A 16,487-nucleotide genomic window follows, 5' to 3' on the forward strand; every position below is an offset into this window, starting at 1 on the left:
AATTCTCTAGGGTAAGGGATCGCTGAGTAGATGAGCCTTAAAGTAGGAATTATCATTTTATCTCTTCCAGCAAGGGATTTCACTTTATGCTTTAATTTCTGGCCTGTTGACCCAGGATTGCAGATTTTTAAAGTCTCTGGCAACCTGCCTTCCAGAGTTCATCTAAAATTTTGTCTCTACCTCTCCCCTACAAGAACAGATTTCACTCTTAAAAGTCTGAGACAGAAAATGCAGCAGGGACAGGGTTGGAGGGAAAAGTGTAAAGGACACAGCAAGTTTATAAAAGTTTTATATAGTTGTAAGTTTTAGCCCTTGGGCCTTTTTAGACATTAACTACAACAAAATCATAGAAAGCAAGACCTAAATAAATTAAATAAATAATATGCTAAGAAAAGTCCGTCTTTCTTAAAATCTGTTTAGAAACTGTAAATTAAAAATGTCAAATACAGAGATACCCAATTTGAGCAGCGTTTTCTAATTCCAAATGATCTTCACTCCAGCAGTGCTGTGGCTCATGAATTCCTTTTGCTTTGGACAAGAAACATACTTTTGGAATCGTGAGGTGATACTTAAAATGAATGTGCATATCAAAATATTTGTTTTTAAAGACTATCTCAAGTATTTATACATGAAATCACACTTCTGGGATATACATATCTGGGGTTGGGGGATGAAATGGAGGAAAATGGGTGAAATACAGACGAAGCAATTGAGGAAATACAGGTGCTTGAGGCTGGGTGATGGGTACGTGGCATTCAGTATACTAGCCGCTCTATCTTTGCATATATTTGAAAATTTCCATATTTCAAAAAGGTGACAAGGTTTCCGATACATTATGATCAGCAACTTTACCTTTGTTCAATATGCATGGAATAGAGTCAGTAGTATTAGTTTTAGCTCACTTATTGATAAGAACCATTTTATTGTTCCTTGCAAGAGATTTCATGTTCTACCCAAAAGGACAGATGTGATTGTATATGTAGGATCATAAAACCACACACATATGCATATTATCACCCTTTTCCCTAACAGAATTTATATTCCCCCAATACATTTTATTCTCAATAATTCAAAGGAAGTGTGCTGGAGTATCAGAAAATGTAATTCATTAGGCAGACAGATTTTACAGAAAAATCTTATAGTGCTACACACACAAGTATGAGTTAGCTATGTGAACTCAACCTACCGTGAGTTTTCCACAACATCAAATCCAAACAGCTTATCCCTAAGGCATCAGGACCCTAGCTCATTCTGAAGACGAAGTTATACTTAGCATCTCTTTTGAATACACTAACATATCAACCTTCCAGTTGGAATAAATATAATACAGTCAACAATTACCACTTAATGAGCATTTCCGTTACAGGCCCCATGCCAACATTTTCATATGTATTTCCTTTTCATCCCAGTAGTGGTGTTAAGAAGTTATTATTAACCACCATCATTTAGGTTAGTGAAGTGTGATTCAGGGAGGTTAAGAAACCCAGCAGTAAATGGGTGGAGCCACACTTTAGAGCCAAGTCTGTCTGAATGCAACGGCTGTGACATAATTATATATGTATTTATACACTGTGCGCGCATGCGCACAATTGTGTGCCAATTGGCACAATCGTGTGCCAATCCAAAGGATTTAAAAAAAAAAAAAAGCATATCCAAGGTTCTACGGTTCAGGAACATCATATTCACCAAACTTGAGGCCTGAGTTTATACTACAGTCTTAACGATACCATTTCCATCCTTTTATTATAGTTCGGGGCAAGACGGTATGCTCAGGCAGGTCACACTTTCCCAAGGAGCCTCTCCTCCTGCACAGCAGACTGAAGCATGTTTTCCTTCTTCTGTAGGGCTGATTTCTGCTCCACACGTTAGGCAAAAGCAACCAAGGCTGCTCATACAATGGTGAATCTCAGGTAAAGTTTAGGGGAGACCATCATTTGGTATTCTAAAATAGTTGAAGCGTCTTATTTGTATTAAAGTATTTTCCCTACTGTTTTTAGAAAATATGGTCTATTGAAGGCACATACACTATGGCCAGTAGTGTGAACCAAAAAAAAAAAAAAAAAAAAAATTGAATAATATCTTTAAAATATTTCAAATTTTTATTAAATATTTTTATTCAGTTTTAAGATCACAGTTAAAGTACTTTAGCATGTTATACACATGACTTACATGTGCAATTTTTAGAAATATCAAATTAAGTATAAGATTTTGAAGAAAGAAATTATATAAATGTGTATATTGACTTTTACTACACATACATCTAAGAAAGCAATAATTCTGTTGTACCATTAAGTGGAAATCATTTATTACATGGCATGTTTACACCAACTCTAAAGAGAACCAAGCCAATTTCTGAAAGCAAAAAAAATGAGCGATTCGGTCATGCTGAAAACTGTCAACAGACTTAAGACCTGGTGGTCAAATGAAGCTGTGGTTAATTTATGACAGGTAAGTAAGCAATTCAAACCTATGGGAAAAGTTCATAATCTGGTATGTGGACTCTCAGGTGGTTTTTATTCCTTTTTGACAGATTCCTGAGAGTAAGACATGAGCGCTAAGGAAATGAGAAACATGTTGCCAAGCATGTGCTGAGCTCCAGATCACAAACCTCCCCCACCCCAGTTCTGCCGCTACGAGCTGAGGCACTAAAGTGAGGTGTCAGGGGACGGGAGCACCCCCCTGGGGCCGCAAGGGGAGGTCATGGTTAGTCCACGAAACGCGTGCCTCTGTGATTTAGGTTAGAGCTTGTGAGGTAAGATGTGTGGTGCGGTGCAGTGGGAGGGTGTGGAGGCATGGAATTAGGTCCTTGCTCCTCGGTAACCAGTTCTGGCCCAAGTTATTAGAAAATCTTTGGAAAGAGTAGTAATGTTCACAATAACTAATTCTGTGCATAAAGATCAACTTAAGGGCAGGATCAATTTTGACCACTGACTGCAACAAGAAAACAGTGGCCACTGAACTTCTAAGCACAAGGTTTCCTCTTTTCAATTATTAGTATAAACCATACCACCACAAACAAAATTTGGCCAGGAGAGGAAACTTTTTTGTATGTGTGAAGAAAATGTATATTTATATTTTTAAGGAAAGCGTAGCACAAACAGATGGAGGTGTATGAGGGGAATCAAATGTACTTGTCTTGTTCACTCTTTTGCTGCTTCTTTTCCTAAAATGTAAGATAATGTCCCCAGTGAAAAGGACAAGGTCATTTAATATGGGGTATAATAAACTTCACTATCACTTCCAAACTATATAAAAGCAAAGCAGTCCATCAAACCCTGAATACTTCACCAGACATATCTGGTAAGATGAACTGAACAACTGTTTCTTTTTTCTATTGTTAAGTATGATGTTAGTCAATCTAAATAAGATAACTGTAAAAAAAAAAAATCCCCAAACTCAAATAAACACAAAATCTAAATCTAATTCTTTGGGAATGCTTGTATAAATAAAAGCAACACCTAATTAACAATTAGTACACTCTTTATAAGGTGCAAAACGAGATCCTATGTGGGGAAAGTTAAATTTTAATTCCCACCTAGCAGTCACTCTGAATACTTTATAGGTCAAATGTAATAAGAGCATTTGCTTCTACTGCCCATTTTCAGCAATACATTGTTCTCTCTGGAGAAGGTGGTTTGGGAAGTCAAAACACTGCAGCGGAAAATAGTGGCACTGAAGGTAGAAGCAAAAAAAAGACAAACCTTTGAAACAGGACTTACTGAAATTAACCGTTAAAGCCGAGGTAGCCCATTAGGATTGGCCTTATCTGAGGGCTCTGTGGAGCAGTGCAATCAAAGGTGAAACTTCTCACAGCATCACGTACACCCCGACTTTCCCTTTACAAATGATGACTCCAGGCCTTGCACGACTTCCTTCCTTTTCCCCCATGGAGCGGCGATGCTTCCCCTTTGCTGTGTGGATGCTGGCCTCCAGCCTCCAGCTGCTGGTCTCCAGAACACTTAGGATTCATACAGTAGTTTAGCAGGCAGCATGGTCCCACTGCTTCACATTAATGCCAAATGCCAAACTTGGAACAGAGTTACTTGATATTCCCCATCCCTCCCCCGGAACTGTATAAACAAAACATGTCATTCAGTTTTCAGCTTACTCCTAGTGCTGTATCGATTTATAATTTGCTTGAGATTTTACATAGGTGCAAACATTTCCAGAGGATGAGCCAAGGACTACAGAGTGCAAACAAAATTTTCTATGACTCAGGCAGGGTAGCATCTGACTTGATAAGAGAGTGACAGAGATTACACAAGTTGCGTTCTGACTAACCAGACCAGTTCAGATGCTCCTTTTTGTTCATAGTGTTCCATCACTTTTTTCCTCTGCAGCAGTTTTAATGGCAGGAACTATAATAACAGTGATAACGTGGGAATGAGTTCAGCATGGCTTCGAGGGGGCACTGGTAGAAAGCTCATCTGATGGAATTAAATAAATATATTTTCGGGGGGGAAAAGACTGTCAGAATTACAATGGTATGATAGATCCTTTAAAAAAGAGGGCTTTAAAGAATTCACCATGTTCATCTAAAATCTGGGAACTAACCTAGTTTGGGGATAAGAACCTGTGTCTTCAAAGTGGCTGTGGGACCTTTTTCCTTTTCCTGGCCTCATTACAGTTATCCAAACAAATAAACACTTAAGAAGGGTGTCTTACAGTATTTTCTCTCTTTCACTCAGCTTCTTAGAGCTGCAGCTTCAGTAACTATAATATACTCTACACACTTCAAAATTACATAGGAAAATACCCAGAATAACTAAATAAATAAAAGGCTAAAGAAAACTGGAACAGTACTGTGTCTCCATCTGAGACTAAATCATCCACTTCCAGCAACACAGAGAAGGGCTAGGACAATTTTTTTCAAAAGATTTATATACAGGTTTGAATCCAGAAATTAAGGTTAAAAGCATAAATATTGATAATTTCAACTAGATTCAGAATGGTTTCAGAAAGATATGATACAACAATTTAGAATAAAACAAAAGCAGAAGAGCATCATATTTTGGTTTGCTTGAGATATACATAAGGTGCAACAACTTTTTCGCTTGAGGATGCGTGTGGGACAAATGTTAGTGTAGATGGTGTTTGCTGGCAGATTAAGGTACACACCATAGCAATATGATTTTCCAAAATAAAAAAGAATGAGAGAAGTGAAATGAAGATGATAAATGGGGGAGGGTACTACATGTTGGTCTGCAATATTTGTGCTAACAAATGTTGTTACCTGAAAATACCAACACCCCTCTCCAGTGGATTCAGGGCATGAGAAAAGCACTATTTTTGAAATCAAGACTTTACTCAGAGAAATGACAAGGCGAGTGTCTAAAAGACTATAAAGCTTTGCAGGATTTCTGCTACTCTCAGTGCCTAACCGCTTAAAAATTAAGCATGTCTACAAAAAGGTGGGTTTTTTTTTTTGTTTTTTTTTTCTAAAGTATCTGAAAACAGTCGTATCCAGTAGGTTGCCCTCCACCCCGACCCCTGCCTAAGGGAAAAGCCACTGAGGTTTAGGAAAAGCAGATCAAGTAAGATATATTAATCACATAGAAAAAAGTAATCTTTTGTTTTGCTTCTTTTTAAAAAAGGTCCCATGAATATACAGCACTCTCTTAAGGAACTCTAGTGAAATGTAATCAGAGGACTGGAGGAGAGGGCACTGGCAAAAATAGACCTATTCTAACATGTTCTAGAGAATAACAAGTTAGTACCATTGTCAAGGTGCATGTTCTGCACCAAACAATTTTTGTTGTTGATTCTTTTTTTTTTGGATTTTAGCTAATTATAATTTTTAAATCACTGCTAGCAAGTGGTCCAGAAACTCCAACAGCCACCAACACTGGGACCCAGCAATTTTCAAACATTCAATTTGTGTTTCGAAATTTAGAAAATATTAATACAACAGCATCATAGTAAAAATCTCATGCTAAAATCTGGGGTTGCTCACCTGATTTATTTTTGTGTGAATGGGGTTAAGCTTCTGCCTCTGATTAACCTTGCTTACTAATTCCTTCTTCCTCCATGCCCACAAGGAATATGCATTTTTGAGGACACCATTCCAATGCCCTGATGCCCTCTTTACCTGCTTTGAAAAAAAAACGCCCAAATCTCTCTGTTCTTTTTCAATTCTGTTAGTATGTTGTACATATTTTCCAGCACCGAAACTGAAGTAATATCTACAACCGTGAAAAGCTAAACCTAGTCAGTACTAATAGAGTCATTTTTTTGTATGGCTATTAGGTCAAATTACGATTAGAAAAAAAATCATCATTACAATTCAGTCAAGTATAAATAAGAAAGCTAGATAAAACCTTGTAAACTGTCACCATTTAGAGATCTAATTCAAAAGTTTCAAACTTGAACTAACACTATCAAAATTCCGCCAGTTTGAAAACCAGTAAAAATTATTGCTGGAATCCAATAATTAAAATTTGGTAGTTTGTGCTGTGATGCAAGAGTGGGGAAATACTTTGTGCTATGGAACAAATACCCTGTAAAATCTGTAGCCGCCGACTAATTTTGATTTATCATTTTGCATCTGTTGCTAAGAAACAAGATACTGTGAACGTCAGGTGGTGGAGTCAATATGTTGAATGTTCTAAGCCAGTTAATCCACTTGCACTGGCATATGTATGGTTGGTTTTATGTTCAAAAGCAACAAAACATGAAAAGGAAACAGGAAACTTGCAGGTTGGATCTATAACTGCGAGTCCCACTCTGGTCAGGCACACCTCCCTCATCAATACCTCCGTAACCACAAAAACTCAAAATGGCTCTAAAAACCTGCAGTGCCAATTAGGCTGTGCATAGCAATTGCTACCCGTCCAGTCTGTCTGGGATGGATGTAAAAGGTCTGTAGCTCAAAGTCCACACGAAGTGGGTGTGTCTTCAATGTGTTCTGAATAGTGAAGTAATACTAAGGTCACTTCTGAATAATATTTTTCTTTTTTTGTCTGTATGAACGATCCATTGGTCACTCAGACCCTGTGTAAAAATAAAAGAATCCTCAAGGCATGAAAACATCAGTAATCTGTAATCTGCTGGACTCTTCCCCTGTCTGGGAAAATATTCGCCACAATTTGACCCAAGCAAATTCTTCTTGGTCACTCAAGGCTAAGAAAAAAATTCTGCTTGTAAGAACTGTAATTTTTCTTCTTCTCTCTCTTTCTCTTTTTGCCAGCAAACTACCACTCTGGTGGCAAATATAAAAGTGCAGAATATATGGACCACAAGGCCGAGCATACACCGCTAACAATGGTACATCTGCCTGCCCGTGCTGTCTGGGAGTCTCTGGAACAGGCTTTTTAATATTATTCTACAATATAAATGTAGGTATAACCTATTATATAAACCATCTTAGAACATAAATCTCCATGTACAAAAAAGACTAAGAATATCTAATAATAACTAGTGCAGTGTGTCAGTTTTTGTTTTTTTTGTTTTTTGTTTTTGTTTTGAAAGAATAACTAGGTAATATACGAAACTAGTTTCACACTCTCTGGTTGGTAAAAGAGATGCTGGATGAGCTACAGTAAAGGCAGCCTTTTACCAAGTTACCACCTATTACCATCAAAAGCCTTCAATAGAAAGCAAAGCTCTAGGATCATCCCGTTTCTGCTCATTATCAGACAGATAACATCACCCTCAAAGACTCTGGGTTCTGAAAGAACAAACTGGCCCAGGGTGCCAACTTCTGCTTCAAGTGAATCTGGGCCGTGTAGGGCAACAAGCACTTGTTTGCAGTCTATATTTTCCACCACATGGACTCACTAGCATCTCTCAGTAAAGACAAGGCTAGGGTAGTAGGTAAAGCACAATGTTTTACAATTAAAGGGCGCTTCACTGGTCAGCGCAAGAAATAAGTACAGGAGCCTGTGGCATTTCTTTTGGCTGTCCATCATGGGTGAGCGGAGTTGATCTCTGACCTCTGTAAAATAAGAGGAAGAAAAAGAGAGAAATCACTTTTTGAGAGTACATTATCAGAAACAGGAGAGGATGATGAATGACCAACAAACGCTTTCCAACATATCTTGTTTAATAGCTACCACTGACTTACTACTTACACCGTTTAATTAAAACTGTTTTTATTCTTAAAGCTTCTTTATTTTTCTTTTTTAAGGATTTCTTATCTCAGTTCCTCTCATACAACTCAACAACATACTCTGCCCCCAAACAACCACCTCCATTACGTAGAGACAAAACCTGAAGCACCAACAGATTTGGTGAAATTCCCAGGAAGTGGAAACCTTTCAGTCAAGGGCTATGGTTCTAGGATGACAATTTCCCTCTGGATCTACTTATATTAAAAAATGACAGGGCTTCCCTGGTGGCGCAGTGGTTGAGAGTCCGCCTGCCGATGCAGGGGACACGGGTTCGTGCCCCGGTCCGGGAAGGTCCCGCATGCCGCGGAGCGGCTGGGCCCGTGAGCCATGGCCGCTGAGTCTGCGCGTCCGGAGCCTGTGCTCCTCAACGGGAGAGGCGACAACGGTGAGAGGCCCGCGTACCGCAAAAAAAAAAAAAAAAAAAAAAAAAGACACATTCCTTTCCTTGACTTGCCCAAGGGGAAGAAGACTCTCCTATACTAACCGATGACCTTCAGGCTCACTTCTTGAGATATATAATAATAAGCCCGATTTCAAAACTTAAGGCCAATAAAAGGGATGGCCTCTGCAGAGAGAGGTGAACTGTGACTTAAAAAATGAATGAAAAGAAAACAATGAAATCCGCCTAACGAAAGAGAAGTCTCAAAGGCATATGGAGGGAGAATGCACAGGGAAGAAGGCAAGTACCAGCTCTGAATTTTAGTGTGTGAGAAAATCCAATCAACTTGGGCCAAAATCAACACATATGGAGAAAGAACTCTAGACAAGACTTAAAAAAATTCATGGAAATTCTTATCATTTGGATTGGATCTACATCAAACAGACATAGATCAAACAGTTATTTTTCATTCAGCTTGTTGTTTAATGAGTAGGAAGAAAAATACGATTTACTTCATGGTTATAAGAAAATTTCTTGGTACTTTCTATAGAGCTTCTCGTTCTAAAAAGATAGGATTGGGCACCTCCTTGACATGTCCTAATAGGTTTCCCAAGCCTCAACAATGCATACTCACTGCTCTGGCCTACGATGGTCTGTAGTGCACAGCACTGTGCTGAAAATATGGGATAGAGCAGCAGTGTTTTCACTGGTTTGACCGTTTCAATACAGTATCTTCTTCAGATTACGTGAAATAAAAGGAGCTATTTTAAAATTCAAATTGTATCTCTCCATAACTATATCTAATTTTCTTTTTCTTGATGAACAAAAAAGAAAATTAATACAGATAGATTACATTTGGGGATTTCAGAATCCAACGATCACTTAGCTAAAGATATTAGGAATTTAGAAAAACAAAACGTGTTATAATCAAGCCTCTGGATTAGTCTGTTTATTTATGTGGGGATGCTGTAAGAACCAACTATTCAATATGTTCAACTCTTTGTTCAAGAAAGATGAAATTAAAATGCTATTTTTTACTTTTAAGATTGGATGTGTAACAATATTACAAAAGCAAAAAAGAATTTTAACAAGTATTGGAAAAGGAAACATACAAAGAAAAATAAGTGAAAGATGAAAAATACAATGCAAAAACAAAAAAGAGCAAGCAAGAGGGAGAGAGAGAAATTGGGGTGAAAGCCCAGCTTACTCAGTGGAAAAAGAAAAGGAGGTAGGAGCATGAGGTGGCTGCCACGAAGTGATGGTTCCAGCTCCCAGGGGAAGGTCAGGTGAGATTCCCCATGAATCTCTATGACATGACAGATGCTTGCTTAAGTGGCACGCTGGAGCAGAGGCAAAGACAATGAAGTTCAAAGACTTGGATTCAGATCTTGACTCAAGTTTAGCTGTGTGCTCTTAGCAAGTTAATTAACCGCCTGTACCATCATTAAAATGGAACTAAAAAGACGCACCTGGCAGAGCTGATTTTAAGAATAAATGTAATGAGCTTCCATCCTTATAAAACTCCTAGTAAATAAACAGGCTCTCAACAAAGGTTAATTCCAATTTCCTACTTCCTGCATTCTGTAAAACTGCTTTTCTATGTTGGGTTTCTGAACCCAATATTAAGATTGCTTGTGGCAAGAATGCAGGTAATATATGTTTACCCCTAACTCTGTCGACCACTCTCTAAATTATGAACTAGGTGATGCCTAAGAAATAATTAATTGATGTGCAACCCAGGTACAATTACATTAAGCCTGCAGGTGAAGGGATGGCTGGGATCTCTGCTTTAACAGGTTAACCGCTGAAGTTACAACTAAGATTCTCCAAGGCTGTCTGTCTGTCTAGATAGTAAGAACACTAACCATTTGTTAGGTTGATAGTAAAATTCTTTTTTTTTTGTGGTACGCAGGCCTCTCACCGCTGTGGCCTCTCCTGTTGCGGAGCACAGGCTCCGGACGCGCAGGCTCAGCGGCCATGGCTCACGGGCCTAGCCGCTCCGCGGCATGTGGGATCCTCCCGGACCGGGGCATGAACCTGTGTCCCCTGCATGGGCAGGTGGACTCTCAACCACTGTGCCACCAGAGAAGCCTGATGGTAAAATTCTAATAGGCAATATTTTTTTCTTGCTAATGGGAGGTGTAAAAAAAAAAAAAAGAACACCAGTTTTCTATGCCTGCTAGCTAACTTAGGCAGTCATTCTCAAGAACACCTCATTTATTCACTCAGCCATTCACTTGTTCATTCGTCCATTGCGTAACAGGAACTAAGGAAGCTGTGTACATGAAGAATAACACCAGTGCTTTGCTTTCAAAGTGTACTGGAAGGAGACAGATGCATCAACAAATAACTACAACCCAGTGCGGCAGCTGGTCTAAGAGAGGTGTGCACAGCGAGTGTGCAGGACTTCGGGAGGAAGACTGAGAGAAGAGGACAAAAGACAGACAGGCCGTTCACCCGAGAGGAGGACGCACAAAGGCAAGAAGCAGGCTTATCTGGACGGGAGTAAGCGATTCCACGTGACCGCAGGACAGAGAGGAAGGTGGTGGTGACAGTGGAAAGGCTTGCTGCCGCTTTCTGCTGCTGCAGCTGAAAGGCACTGGGGTGGAGGCGGCTGGTTAACAGAGCAGAGGTGTCACCAGTCGTGCTCAGAAGGGGACACTGGCAGCAGCAAAGGTGACTGTGTGGTGGCCCTTCCTGAGCCCTGGATTATGACCCCCCTCTGAATTCTTACATGACCTCTTATTCCCACAATTTATGGGGGCACTTAATAACACTCAGGCATATTTTTAATTCTTTTTGCATGCGCTATGAGTTTGTCCTCTGTGCTCGACTGTAAAACTTCACGAGTGGAGAAGTGTCTGTGCATTATCTCCCTCAGAGACCTGAGCAGATTTTAACAATGTCTGTCACCGTTCACTTGCTATTAGGCACTTGCAGTGTACACATGAAAAGGAATTCTGATAATGTACGCTCCCACATGCCACGGAGCGGCTGGGCCCGTGAGCCGTGGCCGCTGAGCTTGTGCGTCTGGAGCCTGTGCTCCGCAACGGGAGAGGCCACAACAGTGAGAGGCCCGCGTACCGCAAAAAAAAAAAAAAAAAAAAAAAAAAAGGAATTTGACTTCTTGGAAAAATCTAGAGGCTATTTGTGAGGAGGCACTAGAACTGTAATATGACAGGTAAACAGCAAGAGGCAAACAAAGCTTCCATTGGGGTCTCCTAAACCTGGATGTGAAGGAGAATGGAGCCTGACAGATGGGTAGACACGTTGGGGTAGATTTCAAGCTCTGTTGGGCTGAAGACTGAAAACCTAAGAAAGAACTCATCTGTGGGTAATCCACTTTGAATAAAAACAAGAAATACCTGAATTCACAAAAGGCTTTTTTATCTTCCCAAAGGATCCATTAAGTAGCAGAACACCCAATTATATACTTAGAACTTAATATACTTTCTGTGGGACTTCACTGAGTTCAAAAGGCTTTCGTATCTGGTCTCATCTGAGCCTCACAACTTTGTGATTCTTTGGGGATATTGTTATGCTAAACAGAAGATGAGAAAACGGAGGCCCAGAGAAATAAATGACTTTTTAACAAACACAGAGAGCTGAAGAAAAATCCAGGCCTTCTGCCTTCCATGAGTCAGATGCTGAGATGCTCTTTTTCCTGAACCACACTGTTTTCTTCCGCTAGTACCACCAACGCCATCCTCAATGGGGGTGTTACCATGTGCCGGTACTGGGACACTAGATTTATTCTATATAACATCTCTATGAAATGCGAACCACTTACAGCCACAGTATAAAAGGAAAAACAGAGGATAGAGAAGTGAATGGTCTTGCTCAAGGCCTTACAGTTTTCAGGTGACAGAGGTAGGACTCAAACTCAGGTCTGAGACCTGACTCTAAAGCTTTAATGATTAGATGATATTGCTTCTCTGCTCTCTCAGGCTTTTTCAGAAATGAAGCTTAATCACAGAATAATACTATGTTCAAAGTAAAATACCTGGTGGGCAATACTCCCTTATATTTTCCCACACTGCTGAACAGTATACATACTTCGGTTACCACCTCGTAAACAAAAGTCTCCCGAACCCCAATCATTGAAAATATCACAGACCACGTCAGAAAGGATGATTTGGGCTTCCATATCACTGTCTCCACCCATGTTCCGTGAAAGGGGGTGAAAGTGAACAGGTCCCCAGAGCCCAGGGCAGCGAGGTTCCCCACTGCTGACCTGTGCACATTTTCCATGGCGGCCACTTCGGCCAGCGCAGCGAGGCTGAAGAACGCAGACACGGCTGGCATCTCCGGGGTGCTGCTCCGCGTCTCCGTGGCCTCCCGGTTGTGTGAGCATTCGTCATTGCAGCCCGTCTCGGTCACCTTAGCAAGACTCCTCTGCAGTTGTTCCTTTGGTTTGTCATCTGTAACGAAAGGAAAATTCATCACGAGAGGGATCGCTCTGTCCCCTCCAGAGAAGGGACACAGAGAAAACTCAGTGTCAGACAATGTGAAATGAGCTAATATGCTTTACTGTTCACTTCTGTCATCCACCGATATTAAGGCTTTTACAGAATCTCTTCTTCCATGGGAATAAAACTCTTTTATTAAGCTCAACTGCAACCACGGGCAGCACCATGCCCTGAAGCTGAGCGGAGGAGCTGTGTTTTATCCAAGAACAAAGAATAGGTCAATCTTAGAGAAAGAGGGAAAAATGGACCGTGGCCAAAATAAAACCCAAGGGACTTGTGCAGAGGGGCCAGTGGATGCTGTAAAATGGCCCTTAAAAACTCAACTGACCAAACATTCCTGATGAGGCCACAGCATGCCCTACGGTGCACCGTGGGCATTCAGTATGCTGTGTTACCGACACTTAGGATAGCCTAAACTAACCCCAATGAGATCAATCAGTTCCAATGAGATCCTAAACTGTTATTTTTGTTCTGAAGACCTACTGAAAGGAAGCAAAGGGCCCTCTGGTATTTATGAAGAGGTGGCTGAAATGCTATGCCAATACATTTGTTGGAAGTAAGTACACTTTATACAGCCATTAGAGAGGAAGAGGAGTAATCTTTACCATGGTTTTAATAATAAAACATTTTAACTACAGAAAGTAATTGATAAAGGCTGTAAATGTCATATATTAGAACATGAAGTGCTATATGCTTTTCTACATAAAAGGGAATATTTTCTAAGATCTTTCACTCTTCCTAAAGCAAAAATGAGGCTATAACAATTTATACAATGTGAAAATCACAGAGCAGAATCCAGAGTGGAAAGGGAAGGAGAGAGGAGCCCGCTGGACTAAGTATCATGAAAACTAGATTCTAATCCTCATCCTACTTAGTGGTTCGATGTGTTATGAAACAAAATTCCACCTCTTTGAGTTTCACTTCGTATATGACAGTAAAATTAGGGGTCTTTAATATACTTTAAGGTTTAACAATCTACATATGCAAAACACAAGTGCACAAAATTCACTAAATGACTTCGATCTCAGCATACAATAAGTCTACCAACTAGATTAACCTAAATCAGTTATTTATAAATATTCTCAAAAAGCATTCATTTAAACATTTTTTTTTTGCTAGTTACAGAAGTCATTATGGACCCTTGACCTTTGTCTGGAAACTGGGTTAGGGTAAGGGGGGTGGGGAACGCCTCCTTCAGGGCTGATAGAATGAGACGCTAGAGGCGCTGAAAGGCAGAAAGGCAGCAGCTAAGTCCACTAATGCTTGGTTGGTGTACCACCCCTAGATAGGAGGGGGGGATGCTCAGTGTCACTCGCTTAAGCCGGGCCCCTCAGGCAATTCCACAGAGGCCACCAGGAACAGTAAAGAGACCACAGGCCAAGACTGAAATGGAGAAATTCACTGTAAGTTAATATTTGGTTCAGGATTAGCCCAGAGAATCAAGAAATCCAGAAGCATTCTCAGGCTCCCTTAGTGGTCTGAATCAGCTGTACAGGAAATGCTGGATGCTTTCTTTCTCAGTTTTCTTAATTCATTGGTTTGAACACCTGATGATCTGGTTTGTAATGACTTAAAACGTGAGCCAGGGACAAAGACTCATCCAGTATTTTTAAAAGTCTCGGATCTTTGGGAATTTACTTAAGACGGTTTGTGTGCATGCTGAGAAGGAGAAGGTAGCTGACAGTCCTAAAAGCTACCTTTCCTTCCTAGGAATTCCAGAATTGCTCTTGGGAAAAGAGCTATGATTTTAAAACATGGACTAAAACATGTACGTTTAGAATGCTGTAGGAAACCAGTTCTCAAGGAGATCCAGAGAGAGAAAATGTTACTGTGACCAGACTGACAGACAGACCCATTTTTCACTGAGGACCCACAGTTGGATTATAGTCATTTTCTGGCCACTGTGGCCCTGATGGTCACCTGCTTGCTCTGGTCATCTCTGTCTAAAGCTTCCTTGTCTTACCCAAAGTACCTCCTGCTGGTGATACCCGGCCATCTGCCGTCCTGACAAGGTGTGTGATCTTGGTTTTCCTTGCTTTTCTCTTTTGACTGCCCACCAAGGGTTCTTGCGTTGTTGTTGGCTCTGGAGTGCTGGGAATGGATGGGGCATTTTTAACCTTATAAGCAGGCTCTGTGGTGTTTTTGTCTTCTGAAAATATGGCTGAAAAAGGACAAACCATATAACGTTACACACAAAAACACAAGGCACCAACGTTGCTCTGGGAAGGAAGTATTTCTAAATGTCTGACTTATCTGAACAAGAACTTACATTTAGAGTTTTCAGAGTATTGATAGAAAAAAGAAATACTGACTATAATTTTAAACAAATATTTCTATAAATATGTGCTTTGATAAATTAAGTACAGAGGGATAGGATGCCCTCTCTATCTTTTAATAGAATACTTAACTAAGAGGCCATTGGAGTAACATTTTCCAAGTGTTTGGATCTTGCAGGTTGGTGGGGAGGACAGTGTATGCAAATCTGAATAAACTGTGTCCCAACAGACCACAATTTCTACGTGTGGTCAGGGTCCCTATCTGAGATCCTTTTGACCAGCTAGTCTGGAAAGTATGATAAAAGAAGTTTCTCTTCTTCTGAGGATACTGAGATTAAGTATGTGCTTCTTAAATTTACACATCATTTGGACACCTGCTTTCAACCTCCAGGTTGGACTGATGAGAAAAGAAACTTTCTTTTATGCACACTGAAGTACTCAGTAAGGACCTGGCAAACACTGATGAAGCCAGCACCTATGGAAACTCTCTCCCATCGGCTGAATTCTAGGACCAGGTGAATGTGCTTTAGGGAGATAATTTAATAAAGTACCACATGTCAGCAGGACACCCCGAAAGGTTAGTTTTAGGTACCCTAATTTTAACTGTTAACACCAGCAAATCATTTAACAGCACACACTTGTACCCTATTAGTCACTGTGTCAAGAGTAAGGAACACACTTGCCACCAAAGACTTTGCTTCCAGTTCAGATGGGTTGGGAATGCTGTGTCTCTTCTTACTCATTTCCTTAGGAGTTCGTCTCTCCCCCTCCCCCCTTAATTTAAATTAAGATAAGAATATGCAGATGTGAGTACAACAAGCATTTAGGAGTATATATTTGTAGTCATTTCCTCATTGGGGCTGTTTTTATTCCAGTGACCTAAGGGCTTTGGGGCAGGAGAAAGAGGCATCTTTCCATTTTTTAACTATCCAATCTCTTTAAGACAGGCATAGAAATTGTTTTTGACAAAGAAAAGGGGGAGTGTGGTTCAGGAAATCACACTGTCATGTTTGTTTGACATGACAAACTCTGTGCAAACTTAACCTGGAGGATACCAGGTGGTGCTCATAAGAAGGTGGATACGAAGGTAGATAACTGGAAATAAGACAATATATGTAATGTAGGAAGACAAAAAAAGCTAAAATAAAAGGAACAGAGCAAGAACAATTCAGGGTGTGAAAAAATGTACTTATTGGTATAAACACTTACATAGGTTTCATTTAAAAATTTTAATATAGCTCCCTAATGGGTTTAG

General features: G+C 40.2%; 1 protein-coding gene across 13 annotated transcripts in view; it reads right to left on the minus strand.

Moving 5' to 3' along the window:
• Nucleotides 1-1,022: 1,022 nt before the first annotated feature.
• The window catches only part of BBX (BBX high mobility group box domain containing), a 281,580-nt gene continuing 266,115 nt past the window's right edge, over nucleotides 1,023-16,487 (minus strand). For 11 of the 13 annotated variants that reach the window (XM_079921624.1, XM_079921628.1, XM_079921631.1 and 8 more), the window contains 3 exons: nucleotides 14,920-15,117; nucleotides 12,722-12,908; nucleotides 1,024-7,933 (listed from right to left, as the gene is read on the minus strand). In XM_079921624.1, coding sequence (XP_079777750.1) covers nucleotides 7,846-7,933; nucleotides 12,722-12,908; nucleotides 14,920-15,117 — 473 coding nt within the window. In that variant the 3' untranslated portion in view covers nucleotides 1,024-7,845. Of the gene's footprint in view, nucleotides 7,934-12,721; nucleotides 12,909-14,919; nucleotides 15,118-16,487 lie in introns of all 13 variants that reach the window. The other 2 variants (XM_079921627.1, XM_079921626.1) reach the window with 2 other exon arrangements.

This window comes from Stenella coeruleoalba (assembly GCF_951394435.1).
Source record: "Stenella coeruleoalba genome assembly, chromosome: 5".
NCBI lineage: Eukaryota > Metazoa > Chordata > Mammalia > Artiodactyla > Delphinidae > Stenella > Stenella coeruleoalba.